Genomic DNA, 19,882 nt, shown 5'->3' on the forward strand with positions numbered 1-19,882 from the left:
AAACACTTCTGCTACTGGTTAATGCAGAAATTGTCCTTTTTGACTGGGTTTGAAATTTCCTTTTTGACTGCAGATGAGAAGAGCATATTAGAATACCAGGCACATGGTATCTCAAGCTGCTATGCCACAAGTAGCAAAATATAATATGTCAAGTGTATTGGTATGAGCTGGTATGCAATCTCTGGATCAAATCCCAACTTTTCAAAAGGTCTCCTCACTTCCACTCTCTATTTTAGCAGAGACATAGGAAGACACATAGGAAGTAGAAGTGCACAGACAGCCTGTTTTTAAATGGCAGGTTTATTAAAAATGTTCTCTATCACAAACATTGGAAACATATGCGGCAGATTTTACTGTAAGTGAAAGATTCAGTAGACAGTGGAAAGGGAGTAACTGTCAACTGAATAATGAGAAATAATGGGACAGTTTCCACAGCAAACTCCTCCCAAAACCCCATTTTAACTCAGCATCCTCGGGTCCCAGTTAGTGTTCAGTCTGCCCTTTGGACACAGCACATAGTTCTTGAGCTTGAGCTTTGAGTTTATACATATTTACAGTAGAACAACCTATAGGTTACAGGAGAGGAACATTAGCACCAGTGCTTGTGGATTACAGCTCACATTGCCTCTGCCACTGCAAGTGCATGGAACTGACTTTACTGAAGAGTTAGGTTAAAAAAAGGTTAATAAATCTGGCACTTGGAAGGCAAACTGTGCTCTGCAGTGACCTAGGAAATCTTTGTGTTAGGTATCACACTTGACTGCCTGTCTCTGAAGGCTGCCCATCACAGTCATCTTAATGCCCTTTCTTGCACAGATGCACACTTCACTTCCCCCGTGCTTGCACTGTTATTTAGGAATAGATGTAACCCCTTGAGATCAGGAAATCAGTGTGATTGTCTTATTGCTGTTCTAAAACTGAGCACAACTCTATATTTAGTGAATATTAGACGAAACTAGAATCTTTAGCAATTTTGGTGAAACATTTTCACATAGCAAAAATTCTACAGTGTCGGTAATTACTGAGATTCACAAAAAAAGGCTTTGGTTAGAAAATCAAAAAGGGTCAAATAAAAAAAAGCTTAAAAAAAAGGAAGCCAAAGGAGTGTCAAATACCATACTGAAGTCAGTGAGTGCAGAATAAAACAGTAGCAGTCCATTAGTTAATTTTTCAGTAGTAAAGTCCTCCACCTAAAGAAGCCCATGTCTCTTGCAAGCTGTGTGCCTTTCTTGACGTTCACAGCTGGTCTCCTAGCTCCAGTACAAGCAGGGTGGCGATAAATCCACGCTTTCCTGTTCAAGGCAAAGAGTCCTTCTTCCAGCTGTGAGGTAGAGATTGGGTATCAGTCACTGGGGTGTGAGATACCCCTGAGTGTAGCAGTCACACATTTGTTTCTAGTTCATTTATTTCAATAGTGCAGTGGTCTTTACTGTTGGATTTCTTAGTGTGATTCTCCACTGGAGTTTCTTCTTGCTCCACTTGTATGGGTATATGGTGCTGCAACCCTTTCACTGTTTCTGGTCCACGAGATTCAGTCATGGTCTTCACACAGCCATTTCTCTGGTAAGCCACAATCTGATGGATGTTAATAGGCTTAGTTTCACAGATCAATGGCACCTATGTGAAAAGCATTAAGATCTGGAATACTGCCACTGATTGCTGTATACAACAGGAAGGGAATTTTTATTTGGAAAGCCTGTGGGCTGCTTTACATTCACCAGGATTATCTAGAGCCCCCATGGACTTCCAGAAGCTGTTTCTCATGTACACTAAAGCATCTTTGCGCCATCTGCATGAAGCAAAGGAGTCTGTGTAAAAATGCAAATTCTGTCACAACTCTTAATTGAACTTACACTTGTAACAGCTGCTTGCCATTGGTAAAATGATACAAGTAGGATAAATAGAGACCAGAATTCCAGGGCTCACTTCAAAAGGTAAAGACTCTCAATGGCCAGTGTGCTGATGTCTGGGCAGTGCTTGCTCTTGGGTGCAATTAAATAGACCAACAAATCATTTGTTGTTGCCTTATGCCTTTCTTCTAACCCAATAAAATAACACCTGTCTCTTCAGTTTGCTCTGTTTTGAAAGAAATAAAGGGGATTTTATTAACTGATTCATAAGTTAAATATTGAAGTGTTCTTTAAATCAAGCCAGATTCTGATGGGGAAAGTAAGACGTAAATACTGGCAAAGAAAGGAGGTGGGCTTGCAGCTGAGAAAATATGGCCTTTGGGTATATATTACTAACTGCACAAATTATGCAGCCAAAATGTATGGCAGACTAGCAGTATATTTTAATACCATTACAGAGCATGATTCAAAGAAAAATCTCATCACAGATGACTAAATAATCCCTCAGGAGGGATTTCATATTACTGCAACATCTCTTCTTAAGTTCTAACTGAGTTCTAAATGCAGCAGTGAAATGTCAGGAGGCCTGTGTTACGCAGGAGCTCAGCCTACACTTGTGGCTTTGTAATGGATGACCTCCCTTGCCCATAGGCTGTGTTTTAGGGGGTTTGTAGGTAGCTGCATGTGTAGCCCCTGTAGTCAGGCCTAATCCTGTCATCAGTAATTACTGCAGGTGCTAATTACCTCAGAGGACCCTGCCTGTCTGTCTACATACTACTTGAAAGAGCAGGAATTTTAAATGAATGTTGCAGGAAGGCATGAGAATGGGATTGATCTCAAAATTGTAGAATGAGAGAAATAATGATAGAAACAAAACTTTGCTATTTGTGTGGAATACTACAGATGATGCACAGAAATGAAACTTGTCTTGTGAAGATCAGTCCCGGTGAAGAAATGTTCCTGCATTACTGTTCTGTCTTTGTTGAAGAAAGGTAATGAGAGTCTGCCATGAGCTAAAATGGTTGGAGATTAGCTCCTCCAAATCTGGTGGGCTCATGGAATTAGCAATCTCCTTTGTCAAGGATTGAAGGAAGGACATGAGGAGTTGCTGTTCCAAGGAAAGACTGAATTACGCATACCAAAGGGGAAGGAGAAATGCACAGGAGTGGAAGGAGGCAGGGGCAGAATACAGAGGTATGTGTGCTGTATGAAATAAGATACAGAGGAGGAAAAAACAAAACTCTAAGGAAGGACTTGTATTAAATGTAGAAAGCATGAAGATGTCTGAGAATGAAGTCTAGAATGGAGTCATGTGCTTGTGCTAGTCTGGAAACAAAATGATTGCAAGGGTGGCTTCAGATTATGCGGACTCAGGAGCTTGCAATGCCCAGGGTAGTTGCTTTTGATGTGAGCTCATTGATTACACATATACACACTCATGGATACCTTTACCTCTCCTTCCACACAGGTACTCAGGGACATATGTCACCCTGCTCTGTTGCTGGTCACACCTCTAGCAGCACAAATTACTGGCCAGTCAGGACCTGGGTGCTGGGTGTGGGACTCACAGTCCCAGCATCTCATGCATTTGCAGGACAGCTCAGCTGCTTCTGCTGCTCCCATCCCCAGTGTGCCAGACACAGCTGCCTTGCAAGCTCTGAACTCCAGTGGCTTTTCACATGACCTCATGGAAAAAGATCCCTCCACCCCATGTGCTAAGCTGCCCAATTCTGTCCCCTCTCTGAAACATCCTTTATAAACTGGAGGAGCCAAATGTGGGAGTGGGAGGGAGCTCACAGGTTCTTTGCCATAGTACAGCACACCCTGGCACACCCTGGCTCACAGTGTGGTTACCTCGTCGCCGTCCTTGATAAACTCCTTGCGGCAGATGTGGGCCATGATCCCAGCAGCCAGCGCGTCCCCCAGCACATTGATCATTGTTCTAAACCTGTCTCTGCAAAATGAAACAGTGATGGTGAGGTGTTGGCTCTTTGGGTAAATTCCTGTGCCTCCATCAGCTGTAATTATGCCTGAAGGCCAGTTTTGCTGGGTTTATGAGCTAAAATGTTTGGAAATGTTAAGAAGGTTGGTATCAGGCATCCTGTAGTTATTGAACAGGTAATTTGGGTTCTCCAGCCTTTTCTGAGCTTGGTGTGCTGGGCTGCTACACACTTGATTGTGTAACTGAGCTAAGTGGAGCAGCTGTGTCCCCCGAGAGATGCAAACTGATTCAGCACTGAAAAGGTGGAACTGCACATCACACCTGCATTTCTGTCCCAGTTTGTATGTTAAGGTCCAGCAACATGGCCTGATTTGGAGACTGGTGCTGCAAATGTCCGAATTCAATAAAAGCAGAGATCAGCCAGCATAACCAGTCCCTTTTATTAGTGATCATGGTACAATCTTAGCAACCAAAGTGCTACTTAAGAAGATTATTGTATTGGTAGAATGGGCAGGATACAATCAAAATAATTCAGAAGATTGCTATATAACTACACTCACAAACCAAGCAGCCACTGACCATATTTAAGTAATGTTTATTCCTGTAAAACCTGTGGTGACTTTGGCTCTTATGCAGCCTATGCAGTAGTTCTTAAAGACTCTTAATTTTCAGTTACCTTTTCCAATTTAAATTTGTATGCTTGACAGTATTTTGTGTATATATAGTTGAACTGTTTTTCATTTATTCACTTATGGGATTTCTTCCCTGTTTGTTTACACCTTTTACACACTGTCTAAAAAAATAAATCTATTAAAATACAGATTGTAAATAGACAAAAGCAACTGGCTGTCAAAGACAGGTGTTACACTTGAATCATCCTGGAACCCAGTAGTTAAAATTGATGAGATTTCAGATAGGTGATATAGCTTCTAAGTCTGAAACACGTCACGTCTTTTCCAAGAAAAACATATACATCTGAAAACTCTGTCATATTAGGAACTTAATTTATAAATGTAGGTTATAAAATGGAGGTTCAGAAATCTCCAGATGTTTGGCTTTTTAAAGTCAGTGACGGTCCAATATCAACACTGCCCAGATTTCTGATCCTGTATCTTAATATAGAAAAGAATTGAAACTCTGTGCTGATTTTTTTTCTCAGATATTTTAAGCAGGTACTCAGTGCATATAAATGTTTATGCATTTGCCTGCTTAATTATCATGAAAATTCCTGCATGAAAGCTTATTTGTGTGTGGAGTTACCAAATTGTACATACAACTGTGAGTAACTTCAGCAATAATATTCCACAGCCTACACCTAGACACAGTTGTTGACTCCAGGACCCAGTCCTACACTTGTTTGCTCAATCCATTTTTTTAAATTCCTGCTGTTCTGATTTTGGGTTTTGCCTTGAAGAAAATTTCCACAAGAACATGTTAAACAGGGAAAAAAAGCAGTTACAGCACATACTGATGAAAGTTCCTGTTACACATTGACTTCTTTCCCTCTTGATTATCAAATAGTGATTCTTGGAGAGATATTCAGTGTTGTGAATTTTGGATTGTGCCACAAGTCACCTGTGGTAGAGAAGAAGCTGTATGAGCAGAACTCAAGAGTTTGAGCTCCCTTTTGAGCTCTAATTAGCATCTTTTCAAGGCAGGATTTCTCCAAGGAAACAGTGCTCTACACTGAAACTCTTAAGCAAAGGGACTGCCTGGCACCGTTGTGTTCCCCATTCTGAGTGTATGGAGGGGTCTGCACTATGCATGAGGAGAATCATGACACACGCCATTGGCATTTCTCCCCTGAGAGGCCAGCCTGCTGCTGGTGGCATTTCTCTCAGTGCAAACATGTGAGTCACTGGTATTTAAGCTGTAATTGATATTATTAAAGATGTAAAACTTTTACCTTGTGTTTGATAAATGAGCTAGGGAACATTTTGGTTGTCTTCTTTATGTCTCTAAGCACTAGCTAAAGGTATGAAGGTCACATACACATTATGGCTACCTAAGAGAGTTGTAATACCTGCAGTGCATTGTAATGGGTATTTCAGTCTCGTGAGATCATCTAACCAGCCTTCTTTAAGCATTCTTCATACTCCAGTACTTCCAAAAACTAATACTGAAAATATTCATCGTGTCAACCATGTTGACACTTTGCATCTGCAGGCTCTTGAAACCACCAAGTGCCGAAATACAGAAATATGCTTTTTGTTTGAAAGGTCATCTGCAAAAGACAGAAAATTGGGTCTATTCCTTACTCACTTTTTAATACCATCTGGAGCTATAGCCTGAAAAGTCTTTTCTCTGTTGTTTTGAAAAGTTGTGTAAGACAAAAAGAAGAATAATTCCCATGTACACTGGAAGGCTTACTGGAAAAACAATGAAATGTTGATGTTGCAAGAGCTGGGCAAAAACTGAGCAATATAGAGGGAAAAGGCTTTTGTAATACAGTCTTAAAATATTCATACAATACAAGATTCATGACTTCTCTTAATGCTAATAATAATAATATTCTATTAGACTGAACAGAATATATTTTTTCTCACAATTCTTAATACAAAAAAAAAAAAGTGGCTAAAAGTTGAATAAAATAGGATATATAACAGAATGGACTTGTAACACAATTTACCCAGGACCCTGATGTAATGAAACTCCCAATATTAAAGGAGATATATTTTATATAGCTTAAATAGAAACAATCTGGATGTTTCCTTGTGTATGCATATGCTAGTTACACTCCATATGAATTTTTAGAGTGACTCTTCTCATGGGTGACACAAATCCCTTTCATCCTGACTGTGTTAAGTTTGAGCCCCTGGCTGTGCTTTAAATGCCCCCTGATTGGGGATGCAGCAAAGTGCCCTCTGTAGAGAGTGGCTGCACTTGCAAAACTGGGGGCTGCAAGCAGGTGCTGCCTATTTAACACTGAAATCAGAGAGCACAGAATTGCATCAGGAGCCGTGGTGAAAGGCAGACATTGCTGGTGGCAGCACTCAGGCTGGTTGTGCTGGGGCTGCAGCAGCAGGAGCCATCCACAGCCCTCACCATCACCGCGCTGCATGGCTCTTGTCATGGCTGCAGCGGCGCCAGTGGTACCTGCTGTCCTGAGCAGTGGCTCAGGCCTCTTGCAGAGTGCTTCACTGCTCTGAGATGATGGCCCTGAAATGTCAGTGGGCTGATAAGTAGAGTGAAGGCAAACCATGTTTCCTAGGAATGTTGGCCCCTTATCCTTGCCCAAGGAAAGATCCAGAGTTGTCCCTTAAGCACATTTGTCTGGCTCAACCTTCAAACTTGTCTTGAAGATTATCATCCAGCCTGGCTACGTGCAGCCACTTCCACTGCCTGACTGTCCTAGATAAAAGCAGTTCTTAAGTTCTTTTGGAATCTGAGTTGAGGTAGGTACTTTGTTCTACTTCTTTATCCTCCCTCCCTGTGAACGTGAAGATTGATCAATGTGCTCTTCTGGACAATCTTATCTATGCAAAAAGCTGCTATGGTGATCTTTTCAGCTCTGGTTTTAGTCTAAATGGACTCCATTTCTTCAGCCTTTCTGTGCAAGACAAATTTCCAAGACTCATCTAGACTCCCTCATTTGTCTATCTTTTTCAATACAATGTCCACATCAGCAGAGTTTTTAATCTAAGGCTACAATAATACCATTTTAAATTACAGAATAACTTCCTTTGCCTCTTATATATATATGTATATATACATACACACCCACACACATTTATATTATATAAAAATTATATATATACACATTTATATATACAAATGTGTATATATATATATAAAAATGGTGTTACTTACAGTGCCCAGTCGACGGCAATAATCAATGTGATGTCATCTGTTGGGAGCCCCACTGAGGTGAGAACAATGACCATTGTCACCAGGCCAGCTTGTGGGATGCCTGCAGCCCCTATGCTGGCAGCTGTTGCTGTGATACTTGAACAAGGAAAGAAGGGAATGAGCTTTACTTTGTGGAAGAAACCACACGTTTCTAAACCATGCTCTTACACAAGGCACTGCATGGAAGTGCCAGTGTTTTGTCTCACCTGGCAGAATCCAGGTGAGACAGCAAGGACAGGCCAAAGTGTCTGCCCAGGGCTAAGTTCTCACCCTCAGCCTTTGCAGCCTTGGCGCTGCTGGGGCAGTTCTGTTCTCTCCCAGTATCAAAGGTGCAGAGCAGAGGGGCCAGCCAGGCTGTGGGCTGAGTTCTGCCAGCTTCTCCTGGGTGATGACAGCACCCAGAGCTGTGTGCCAGGAGCCTGCCAGCCCCACTCGTGGCTGTTGTCCTTGGCAGCCCAGCTCCCAGCAGACACCTCTGGGTCACCACGGGCAAATCCTCGGCTGGCCCTGCCTGGGGCCTTTTCTGTCAATCCGTCCCAAGGGCTGCGCCAAGGGTAAAGAGGCTGGGCCAGGGTGAAGCCCTTGCCCAGCACATGGCTTTGCATACTTGGATCTAAATATGAAGCAAGCCTGAATGTGACTGTACATGTTCAGTTTCTGCAAAGTATTTTTACTTGACCTTCATACAATTTTTTCAGCCAGGCAAGTAGAAATGAGTGGGGGACCAGGGCAAGAGTAGACCTGGCAGGTTTAACTTTTTTTGTCATAATGTTATTTTTAAGAGAGGAATTTAATTCCTTTTTCCAGGAGCAAAAGTGACTGGATGTATTCGTTTCCACCAAACTAGTGACTTCCAAGAGCTAGGCCATCCAGCAGAGAGACAAAGAACAAATGTTGACAGTTGTAAAAGGATGACAGAAAGCATTTACACTGATAATCCTCTGCATTCATCAGTCTAGAATGTCAGAGCTTTTGGCAAGCAGTTAAGTCTCATTAACCTACTATGGAAAATGAGGATAAGTGTATTCACCCATATGGAAACTGAAACACAGGGATATCCAGTCCCTTGCTTACAGCTGTACAGTGTACCAGTACAGCAGCAGCAGTATTTCTACCTAGAGCCCTTTTTTTTTTAATAAAAAAAAAAAACTTTAGCATGTGGGTGTGATAGGGAAGGGGCAAGACGTAAAATTAAATTTTGCAAAAGTTAACTTGTGTAGTATCCTAATAACATTGTAATAGAGGATAGATAGGAAGGGACAGAAGTTCAGTAGCTGGGTAAGAAATAACTATAATTAACATTAAAAGCCTTTCCAGTTTGTGCTATGAAATGGCTGTTTCATCAGGACTGCTTCTGCCTCTTACATCAGGCCACAGAGTCGCAAGTCTTATTTGGGAGTAAAACCAGGAATATTTAACTAAGATTTTACAAGCAAGCTCATCTGCTATTCCATTCCATCTCCACTTTAATGGAGATGTTTCTTTCTGTAAGATGATCAGTTGATGGAAATCTTTACTGTCTTTCTCTGCTATGTCAACGTTTGCATTGATAGAAACTGTTAACTTGGATTTTACAAACTATGAGCAAAGTAGACTGATATTTTTTCCTCTGGCAAAAATATCCTGGCATTCAGAATTATTTGAATTTTAAATCTCCAGGTCCTAATGTATCAAGATCTAGGGTAGGTTTGGCCTACAGAATACTGTTAGAATTTGATTACATCATTGATGGTACTGAATCCACCATGATTTCCTGTTAAACTTCCTCATTCGTGCATCTTTTTATTTTTCTTCTCTTCTTGGATTTTCCCCAATCTTTGCTTGTATTTTCAGTCTACTGTTTTACTTCTGTCTGGTCCTTATATATTAGCACTTAATGTGGGGGGTAAAAGAGAAAAAAGGAAGTTCTGCTAAGAAAAGTTAGAGCTTACATTCTTTCCATTTACTATCATCCTTCTTCTTCATTTTTAAAATTACTGTTCTTTACTTCAAAGTGTGTGTAATATCTGTTCATGCTCTGCCGTGTTTTAGCATCACATGCTAAAAAAAAAAAATCTCAAAATTCCAAATCACAAAAGACTTAAATTTTAGCACAGGCTCATTCCAACAGTTTTCAAAGAGAGTGTAAGGCTGAAGCAAGAGCTCATATGGGCACAATTTATTTCTTCTTTTTGTAGTCCAACCAGGTCTTGCCAGAAGCCCATTAGCAAACCTCAGCTGTCATCTGGGGTTGGTTTCAGGACTCTCCTCGTCTTGTCATGAAGGTTTTCAGGCCCAGCAGAAGATGGGCAAGGCCCAGCAGTGTAAATGGGGCAGTGGTGAGGTCAGTGGGTGGGTAGTTAAGCAGATCTCAAATATATTGCACAAAGCTCTGACTATGAGGAATGTTTTTATAATCATTTGTTCCCTGCTGGAAACCTGCAGGTTTCAGTCCCTGAGGAATTCTTTGGCAGTCACTGGAGTTATTCTGGCAGTAATTGTTCAGCTGGATCTTACAGTCTTTTGGATCCATTACAGACCTTTCAAGGATGGAGTACACAGCTATAACACTCTCTACCCACTGAGAGCATGGTTGTTTATGAAGTCTTCTGCTTTAACAAGCAGCAGAGAAGACAATTTAAAAACATCTTAGTGAAAACCTGCCCTGATGGTACCATCTGTCCTCCTTCCCCTAATCCTGCAAGAGTTTCCCAGCACACACTATTCCCTGTTACTTGATATAAGACTTCCAGTTTTGCAACTTTTTAACCTTTTCCTTTCACTTGAAGACACAAATCAGACTTTAAATTGAAAACAGTAGTGAAGTTAAAAATAGTGTTCTAAACACCAATAATAATAAAATGTCCCTAGAAGTGATCAGTGGGTTGCCTAAAAGCAAAAATTAGACATTTATCCTCAAACAGAAGCACGTTTCCTGGTGTCCACAAGCATCTTATTGAACAGGACCGCTCCAATTTCTCTGTGAGCAGTCCCTGATCTCTGTGTTACTTGGAACAACCCTTCCATGAGGGATGCATCTGTGATAACAGCAGAGATGAGTTTTGTTCTTGCTACAAGCCAGAGCAGTGCCTCAGACTCAATAAAATGATGGCCCTGATGGGTCCCTTCCAACTCAGCTGATTCCATGACTCTGTGCAGACAGGCAAACCCCAGCATGTGGAATTTGGGTGTGTACCTTATGGTGATGATCTGCCCAAAGTCCAGCTCGTAGTTGTTGACCTGGGCGATGAAGATGGCGGCCACGGCCTCGTAGAGCGCCGTCCCGTCCATGTTGATGGTGGCTCCCACGGGCAGCACGAAGCGCGCGATCCTCCTGTCCACGTGGTTGTTCTCCAGCAAGCACTTGAAAGTGATAGGCAGAGTGGCTGAGCTGCACAACAGCACAGGAGAACACACTGGGTTAGTTTTGTTTCTGGGCAATTGTAGCAAACCTTGTCCTGGCAGGGGAAGTTTCACAGGACCATCCGAGCTTCTCGCTCCTTGCTCTGCCCAGGGCTCCCTTGCCAGGTAACTCACTCCTTTGCGTGATGGAGGATAAAGACAGTTACACCTGTAAATGTTGGAGTTAGTGCTAATTTTGCTTCCCAAAGTTAGAAATAGTTTTCTCTCTTTCCCCGTTTCAGAAAGAAATGGACAGAATTCCCACAGAGGCAGTGTTGTACACGCAAATGCAAAGAAAGGGAGCAACATCCTGTGCGGCTTAGTACTAAAATCTCTGAAAACTGTTTTACACTCATGGTTTCTAAAAATGTTTCCTTCCAGGCCTACCTCACGTGTAAACAATTTTTTATTTCTGCAAGGATTAGACAAAGATCTTATCAACAGCAGGCTGAAAATAAAAGTTGCAGACAAAATGTCTGTGTTTAAGAATATAAAATCCCATTTTTTCCCTGGGACAGATCTGCCCTCATCCCTTGTCTGACCATATAACAACCACATAACTGCAGGTCATATAATAATGTGTACACATGTAAATAAGATGTGTGTGGAATAGAATGGAATGATATAAGAACATTTGATAGGTATTCATTTTAAATTGAGCTTGGTACCCTAAAAAATATTTCTGATTTTTGTTTTCATTAATTGAGACAATTAACAAAACACTGTATGGTCATATATTTTCTCATTTTTAATAAAAGGCACACATTTTTAAATACTAATACACTGAAATATATTCATTTGTATATTTTATCAGCCTTTTGGTAACATTCTGCATTTTACCATGTGGTGTCTCATTCACTGATGTCATGAGTAATGAGACTGCATTCAAGTAAGTGATGGGGTATTTTTTATGGCACATTAGTTTGTATGGAAAATAAGTAACACCACTGGAAAAATACACAAATCACAAAATATTTTCCTTGTTATTATACCAACTTTAATACACTGCTCACTATCTGAACTGCTGACTATTTAAATAGATGTAATATAGCAAAATTCTACAAAATTATTCCAAAGTTACCTCTTAAAAAAGATGGCAATTGGGGGAATATGATATAGTGACACTGAGATCTTCAGTGTCCTGTTGTGCTGTGATTTTCATGCCCTGAGCCAGGAAATCCAGGTGTGTTCCCCCTGCTTTGGCAGTTCAGATTGCTCTGTCACCGTGTGTAGTGACCCTCACATCACAGTGGCTCCAATACCTAAATCTTATAATGACCATTAGCTGTTCTCAATTGATGATAACACATTGCATCTGCAAATTCTTCCTCAGTTGTTACAATTGTCCTATAAAAGCACGGAAGGATTCCAAAAACTCTGAAATCACAACCCCACGTTTGCAGGAATGCCTAAGCAAAATGTTTGCATGAGTAGGAGTTGTCATTTCATATTTGTGCAAGCTGTTCGAGGAAAGGAACCGTGTTTGGAAAGGAAAAGTAACTTCCTGCCATAGAAACATAAAAGAGAAAAGACAAGGCTATGTTTTCAGTATAATAGCTCTGTTTTCTATAACTTTATGAAGTCTAACTGCTGAATTATGTAGTACAAACTGGCAGTCACTGCCTGAAAATCCAGACCAAAGTCTTTCTCTAAGTATGTAAATATGCTGGAAAGGCAAGAAAGCAATGGAAATCTGATTACCTCCTGTAATTGGGGTATAGTAAACTTTTTAATTCAGGCAGTCCTAGTGTTTAATCAATATTTACTTTGAAAAACAAACACAGCAAAGCATGACCCCATAATCCCCAAGCTGCTCATGAGATGTCATTTCTCTCTTGAGCGTACCTGTCATTTTTCACATGGTCATTTGTGAATGACTGAACTCCTCTGCCTCTTGTTTACCACAAAACGTTCATCAAAGAAGAGGCTGTGGCTCACAAATCATGTAGAACTGAAGGCCTGGGAGTAGCTGCAACCAGGAGCAGACTCAGGAGCATTTCAAGATGTTCTGACTAGAGGCTTCACCAAGAAAAAATTACTTAACTCATTGTCTCCCTTTTCTGCAGCTACTCAGTTTTGGAGAGTGACTTGTTTTTAAAGACAGTCTTCCCTCAGCCATTTGGCTTTTCTGTAACAAAAGCCTGTCTCATTTCTTTGGGTGGAAATGAGGACAAAAAGGTAATCTTACAAGTCCTTGCCACCCTGCCCACACTCTGACATACCAGAATATTAAACCTGAGTGTCTGCCTGTTCTGAGGGCAGAGAGCTGAGCTGTCAAATGTGCAAATTTTAGCTGATTAATTTGATATGTGTGAATTTGGTTGATATGTGTAAAATTTGGTGGATATGTGTAAAATACTGTGCAAAACAACCTCATAAGACCAATGGCACAACCAGGAAAATCTATATCTATTTCCATTGTTGTAAGCAGATTTTATGACACTGTTTTTGCAAGAATTCAACTTTTAAACTTGTTCACTGTCTCACAGTTAGATGTCTTTCATTTGAATTTTATGCTGCCTGAAGTAAAATTTCTAAGGTACATAACACATTGGATTTGTTGTTCGTTAAATATTACAGTAATAAAGAAAATGGTCAGAATGTAAATGCAATGATGATGAAAAACATGCAAGATATTGCAAGAAAACAAATTTCCAGATTCTTTTACTTTCTTAGACAGGCAACTACTGCATTGTCTCACTCAAATTTATGACGCTGCATCTTAGAGTTAGTAGGATGTGTGTCCTACCTATTCCTGCTGAAAGACTCTCCAGAACTCTCTGCTCAGATGAAAAATTTAATTTTATGATCTAGAGGTAGTCTTCTCAATTTTCACTAAATTTGCTTTTATGTGCTTTCTATATTTCTCCTTGCACAATCAGCTGCTGCAACACATGATAATCATGTTAAAAACCAGCTTTGTCCTCTCTCAGCCTGGATTGACCCAATCAGTTTTTTGAACCTCTCACTTAGGAGATTGCTTCTTTACATCCCTGTCACCCTTTCAGCACCTGTTTCATAGAAATGAACTTTTCCTGAGTACAGCTGACAAAAGTTGTGTGGAACATCCTAGAAGAGGTTGTCCAATGATGTTCCATTTTTACTCATATTGTATCATCTGGCACACCCCAGAAAAATATGTCTTATTTAAGGCTTTGGCTATTGGTAGCTCTCAGGAAGCAAAGGGAAAAAAAAAAGGTCCTACTGTAATTTTGGAGTAATATTAATATATAATTTCAATATTATTAAAGACTTTATCAAATAATTTGTCTAGTTTGTCTTTCTAGTTAAACTCAGTGAAGTTTGTTTTCTTGAAAGCTACTTTTATCTAGTGTTAAACAGTGGAGCAGTAACATTAAAGCCTGACATTTAATATTTATTAAAAGAAAAAAAAAAATACTCTAAAGCACTGATCTTAATCTGTTAAATCTTTTAAAAACTGACCCAAAGCTTTCAGCTGAGAAGTATCTTCTGCCAGCATTAACTCTAACAATTAAAAATACATTTTCAGAGTCTTATCTCAATTTTAGGATAAAATGCTGCAGCTGCAGAGACTGAGCATAAGCTAATGGTGGCCCAGGCCAAGCTCTTACTAGTGAGAGCTACAAAGACAGCCAGTCACTGTGGAAGAACAGCTGTTCAGCCTGCTCTGTTTATCTTATCATTCAAATGCATTTTGATATTTGCTCCAAAAAATCCGCAAACTGATCTCATCTCCCCTTTGTAAATCTGCCTTTAATTTACACTGTGCAATAGCCAAGATCTTAGTGTTTCATAAGCAGCAAAACCCTTGAAAAACTCATGGTTTATAATTTGTCTTCAGAGAAGATGAAAATTGCTTCTTTTGATGGGATGTACCACTGAAAAGATGCTGCTTTAATTCATTAATGATATGGAAAGATGACCTAGAAAAACAAAATTCCCTCTTGCCATTGGAAAAGGAAAGCTAAAATCAAGATGAATTTTGCCTGCTGGCCAAATTCTGCCTTTTCAGTGTGGTAAGAGGTGACAAGATGGGGGCAGTGAGAGGGGAGGAAAGCAGAGTCAGAAATCCCCTAATGTGCAGCCAGAGCAGGGTGGGCAGGGGCAGCACGGGCTGTGCACCTCACAGTGGTGCAGGAAAGAGGAGCTGTGCACATTCATTTGTGCCCTAAAGGATGCACCCAAGGAAAAAGTTCTGCTTTTCTGCCCCTGCCTCTGCACTGGTATTGGTGCAAACCAAAATATTCCAGTGGTTGGGGTTTCTGGAGAGGCATAAGGGGACTGAGAATGGGGTACAGAACCTTTCACTAAAGGGAAACAGGCAGAAATAATGTTGAGATGCAGTAAAATCCTTGCCAGCAGATGGCTGCTTAGTGGCTTTCAGGTTCTCCTGTGTTACATTCTTGGGCTTTGTAAATGGTATTGGTTTTGCTTCTTGTAAAAAGCTGTAAAAACAAGCTTTCCCCAGGTGCAAAGTAGCTGCAATGAGTATCAGCACACTGACTCGTGGTTTTCTTTCTATCTTTAGATGTAGACCTGAACCAACACAGAAACATCTCCAAGAAACACATGAGTATTCTTAAAGTCAACTCTTTGTTCTCCTCTAGGATGATCTGAAAATCCAATACCCACATGACAAGTATTATATAATGCCCCTGTGGCAAGCCTTATTTAACCAAATACAGATGTGTTGACTGTCAGGAGAGGCAGCTCTCCTGTCCAGCCCCAGTTATTTGTGCATGTTCTTTTGGCAACAGCTCAGTTATGTGCAGTATCCATTCCTTTCAGTGTAATGAAGGTGAAAAGTTCAGCTATCTCTAGAAAAGACACTGTGATTTGAGCAAAAAAACATTGGAAACCAGGTTGGGCCTGTGTTGGATTTGCAAAATATACACATTCTTAAGGAGGGACAAACAGCTAGATCCAACAATGTCCAAGGCCCAAATCCGTATGTTCAGAGCCTTCCCTCAGGACTCACCTTAAATTTGGTGGTACTTTAGCTGCTGCCAATAAAGATACTAAATCTGCTGTGAGTCCCACTGGTGGTTCTGGGGCAGACTGAGCTGCCAGTGGTGCCAGAGCTCTGTTCCCAATACACCCTCTCTGGGCCTGTAAGTGATTATTCCTTGCACAGCTGAAGGGAGGGGGCTGTCTCAAAGCACTTGCAATCCCCAGAGGCAGAGTCTTATCTGGGAGTCAGAGCCCAGGAGAGCCAAAGCACAGGTTTAAGGGAAAGCTGAATGCCTTGTGTGTTCCCCACTGTCAGAGGGCACTCTCACATCAGCTTGTAATGGGTAAGGAAATGGGGCTGGAAAAAACCTCAAGTAAGAATTAGTTTCCCTTACAGAGGCTCAGCAGAGACAGAAACCTCTCTCTCATCAGTTTCCAGATCAGTAAGGGACTCCTAAATTGGTGATAAAACCAAAATGCAATGCTGATGCATAATATGGAACATCTAAAAAAGTAATGATTTTGAAATGGTGGAATACCTGCATCTGTACTCATAAAAAACTTGTTTGTTTGTTTTCTAAAAGGAGAAATACTCAGATTTTTCATAAAAGCTGTCTCCTTCTAGAAAAAAAAAAGGAGAATGAAAGGAATAGCACAGATTAAAAATTTGAATTGTCAGCAATAGAGTTTTCAGAAAGAGAATTCCTAGAGAAGCAGGGAAGGTGGTCAAGTGTGTCAAATGTGAGCCTGATGAGCCTTTTCCAACATTAATATCTTTGAGTACAAAATTCTCATCTTGTATCTGGGGATGTGGTGACATCTCAAGCTACAAACTTTTTATGTTCTAATAAAAAAGCTTTCCTGAATTATTTAGGTGTAGTTAGAGTTTAAGCACCACCCACCATGTAATTTTTCTTGATTGTGTGTTTCTCAGCATGCTGCTCTTTATAGGTCATTTTGGAGCAAGCTATTATATATAAATACACCTTGTAAAATGTCACAGTGGAAATCCAGTACCTTCTGTACTGAAATAATAATTCCCTCTTCCCCTTTCTTTTAATCTACATTCCTTCAGCCACAGATGCCATGAAACTGTGTTGTCAGATTGGCTACACAGAAATGTTATTTTAATTGTCATTTCTGTATCTGCTCCATGCAAGGCAATTCCAGCCCTTTCAAGTCCATCTCATGCACCATTTTATCCATGTTGGGAGTCATTTTCATTGCCTGTTCACAAGCTGGTTTCCATTTTCACTGTACCTTTGTTCAGCTATGGTTAAAACTCATTGTGTATCTTCTCTAAAGAGGGTGCAAAAGATGTTATTCCTTGAGGAGAACAGTTAAATACTTTCCCAGTGCTGGACAATAGCTTGCAACCACAGTCTTTTGTTAATGTACCAAGAGACAAAGACTAACGTGTGTGGAAAGGATAAAAGGATAAAATGTTTCCACATGACTGAAATAGGAGGTTCCCCACTAACACCAAAAATGAAGTCTGAACAAACTGCATGTCCCTCATATACATTAACTTTGTAGAAGCACAATATTTTCTATATGGAAAAAGAACTTATTTCCTTTCTAGTCCTCTATGAAAAAAAAAAAAGGTTTTATCCAATATTTTTTAAACCAAAGGAAAACAATGTGACAGATATTGTCCAGTGGCTCCCACATAACTTCCAAATGTTGAGACACACATTTTTAAGATTTATACCAGTGAATTGGACAGAGACCATTGTACAGCTACACATATATCTGCTCCACTACAGCAATAGTGTGCTCTTCCCAAGAGGCAGCTGTAGCAAGAATCTAGCAGGTATTTCATTGGGTCTGTCTAGAAACTCTGTAATACCTGGAGGATGTGGCCAGAGCAATGAGCAAGGCTTGAAGGATCCCTCTGATGAAGACAATGGGATTCTTCTTGGTGATGAAGAAGTACATCATTGGCAGGATGAAGAGCCCGTGCACCACCAGGCCGCACACCACCGTAATGGCGTAGAAACCCAGCTTCTTCCCAATGGCCGAGGGGTCATCCATTTCTAAGATTTTGCCAGCTATTAGGAACACAATTCCAAATGGAAAGTACCTGAGCAGAAAGAAAGACATTATCAGGAGACAGCTCCCTTCCATCACATGGTAGGAGCTGCAGCTCCTTCCAGTGGCAGTGCAGTACCTGCCCTGCCTGGGTTTGGCTGTTCTGTCTCCACACCAGAGCAGGATGCCCAGAGCACTGGGCTGGACAGTTTTGTCTGTGGAGTCCCCCTCAGCACAGCTGAGGTTATGGCACTGGCAAGGAACGACTTTAAAATGTTTTGGTTCCAAAGGCAGCTCTGACTTCTTAGCTGCAGGCAGGTAAATGACTGGGAAGAGGGGGAATGAATCCTGAGCTCCTCTCATGTGTTTGTGCTCATGTAGCTGTTCGTGGATTTTCGTTGGAAGCTCTTAAGTAAATGTTTATGTTGCCTTTGGAAGACAGAGGAGAAACACCAACATGCATTAGACATGCTCTTGGACTGCCTGGGGGTTTGATTTGGGGCAGATAAATAGGCAGAAGAATTGTTGGTTTCTGAATTGACTCCGGACAGGTGCTTTATAAAAACTGTTGTGCTTCTGTGCGCAGCTGCGGACAAAGTCATGGATGCCAAAAAGCTTTAAATTGAAAAAAAAATCTGGGAGCATCCAGCCATCTTCCACTTGCAGCTGTGTCATCTCCAGAGACTTGACACTACTTCCTCATTTTCCAGAAATAAACTACCTCCTTTGACATATCCACCCAAGCAATCATTCCCTGACCCAGGTCAGTCAGATTGGACCACGTAGCTGGAAAGAGAGAATGTGGGCTGAGTGCTGGTTCCCTGTCCCACATCAGGCTGAGCCACACTGGGGGACATCCCAAAGTGGGGAGAAGGTGCTAAGCTGGTAGCTCTTGTTGTTGGCAGCCACCTGCTGTTCCTCTGATCTTTGGGGCAGGTGTGTTGGCAGGTCTGGCTGGGTCTGCTGCAGTGCTGGAAGGGATGGGAGTACCAGCTAGAACATCCCATCATGCTTCTCCCTTGTGTGGCCTGGGTGGCTGTGATCCCCCTTGGCATGCTCAGGGATTGGCAGTGCCCTTGGGGCATACAGCACACCCCACCCAGCTATACCATGTTCTGTTACTTGGGAGTCACATAGAGGGTGTCCTGTCAAAAGGATGGTACAGACCAGGGACAGATGTATGTGCATCCTCAAATGCTGAGGCCCTGCAAAACTAAGGGTTATTCATCCTCATTTAATTCCTGGAAATAAATGTATGAGATTTCTCTGTATTTTCTTCTGTTGAAATGTTCTTACTCTTTTTAAAAAATACTGATTTTCTTAGCAAAACAGTTACTTACCAAACAGCAACTGCCACTATTTTCATGACAGATTCATTCAAACACTGGCAAAAGCTGACCAAAGGGACGCCGCTGTTCCCCATTCTTCCCAACATTATACCTGCAATCAGAGCATTTGGGCTCAGTTTCTCAGGTGTCCTCACACACAGCCCCAGTGATTTCCCTCCCTGCTGAAACTCTAAGGCCCCTGGTAGCAAGGCTGTGTCCTGAACCATCAGTCATAGAGCCCTGTGCAGGATTTCCCTCCTCTGAGTGATCCATGGAACACAAACTGAGAAACATTTTCTAGTGAAGGAATCTGTCTCTGCCTACAGCCAGGCAGCACCAACGAGGACTTGGGAGGCAAAGCCAGGTTTTGAGGTTTGTTCTGGTAATAGGGAGTTAGTAATGGAGTCTCTGTCATGTTTTTAGTAGTTTTAGGTCTACATGATAATAATTAACCTTTATAGTCAGTCAGGCTTTGCAGTTTTGGGGGAGGTAAGGAAATGAAGATTCATGGAGAGAAAGGCCAAATTGCTGTGAAGACTAACCAGTAAAGCAGAAAGCAAATAAACCCC

The 19,882-nt window shown here is 41.2% G+C and overlaps 1 protein-coding gene across 1 annotated transcript in view; it reads right to left on the bottom strand.

Moving 5' to 3' along the window:
* Window positions 1-271: 271 nt before the first annotated feature.
* SLC1A7 (solute carrier family 1 member 7) overlaps window positions 272-19,882 on the bottom strand; it is a 48,693-nt gene continuing 29,082 nt past the window's right edge. The window contains exons 6-11 of the mRNA XM_054638365.2: window positions 19,326-19,425; window positions 17,804-18,037; window positions 10,817-11,011; window positions 7,603-7,737; window positions 3,705-3,804; window positions 272-1,617 (exon numbers count right to left, since the gene is read on the bottom strand). Coding sequence (XP_054494340.1) covers window positions 1,381-1,617; window positions 3,705-3,804; window positions 7,603-7,737; window positions 10,817-11,011; window positions 17,804-18,037; window positions 19,326-19,425 — 1,001 coding nt within the window. The 3' untranslated portion in view covers window positions 272-1,380. The remainder of the gene's footprint in view (window positions 1,618-3,704; window positions 3,805-7,602; window positions 7,738-10,816; window positions 11,012-17,803; window positions 18,038-19,325; window positions 19,426-19,882) is intronic.

Source organism: Agelaius phoeniceus, chromosome 8, assembly GCF_051311805.1.
Source record: "Agelaius phoeniceus isolate bAgePho1 chromosome 8, bAgePho1.hap1, whole genome shotgun sequence".
Classification (NCBI taxonomy): domain Eukaryota; kingdom Metazoa; phylum Chordata; class Aves; order Passeriformes; family Icteridae; genus Agelaius; species Agelaius phoeniceus.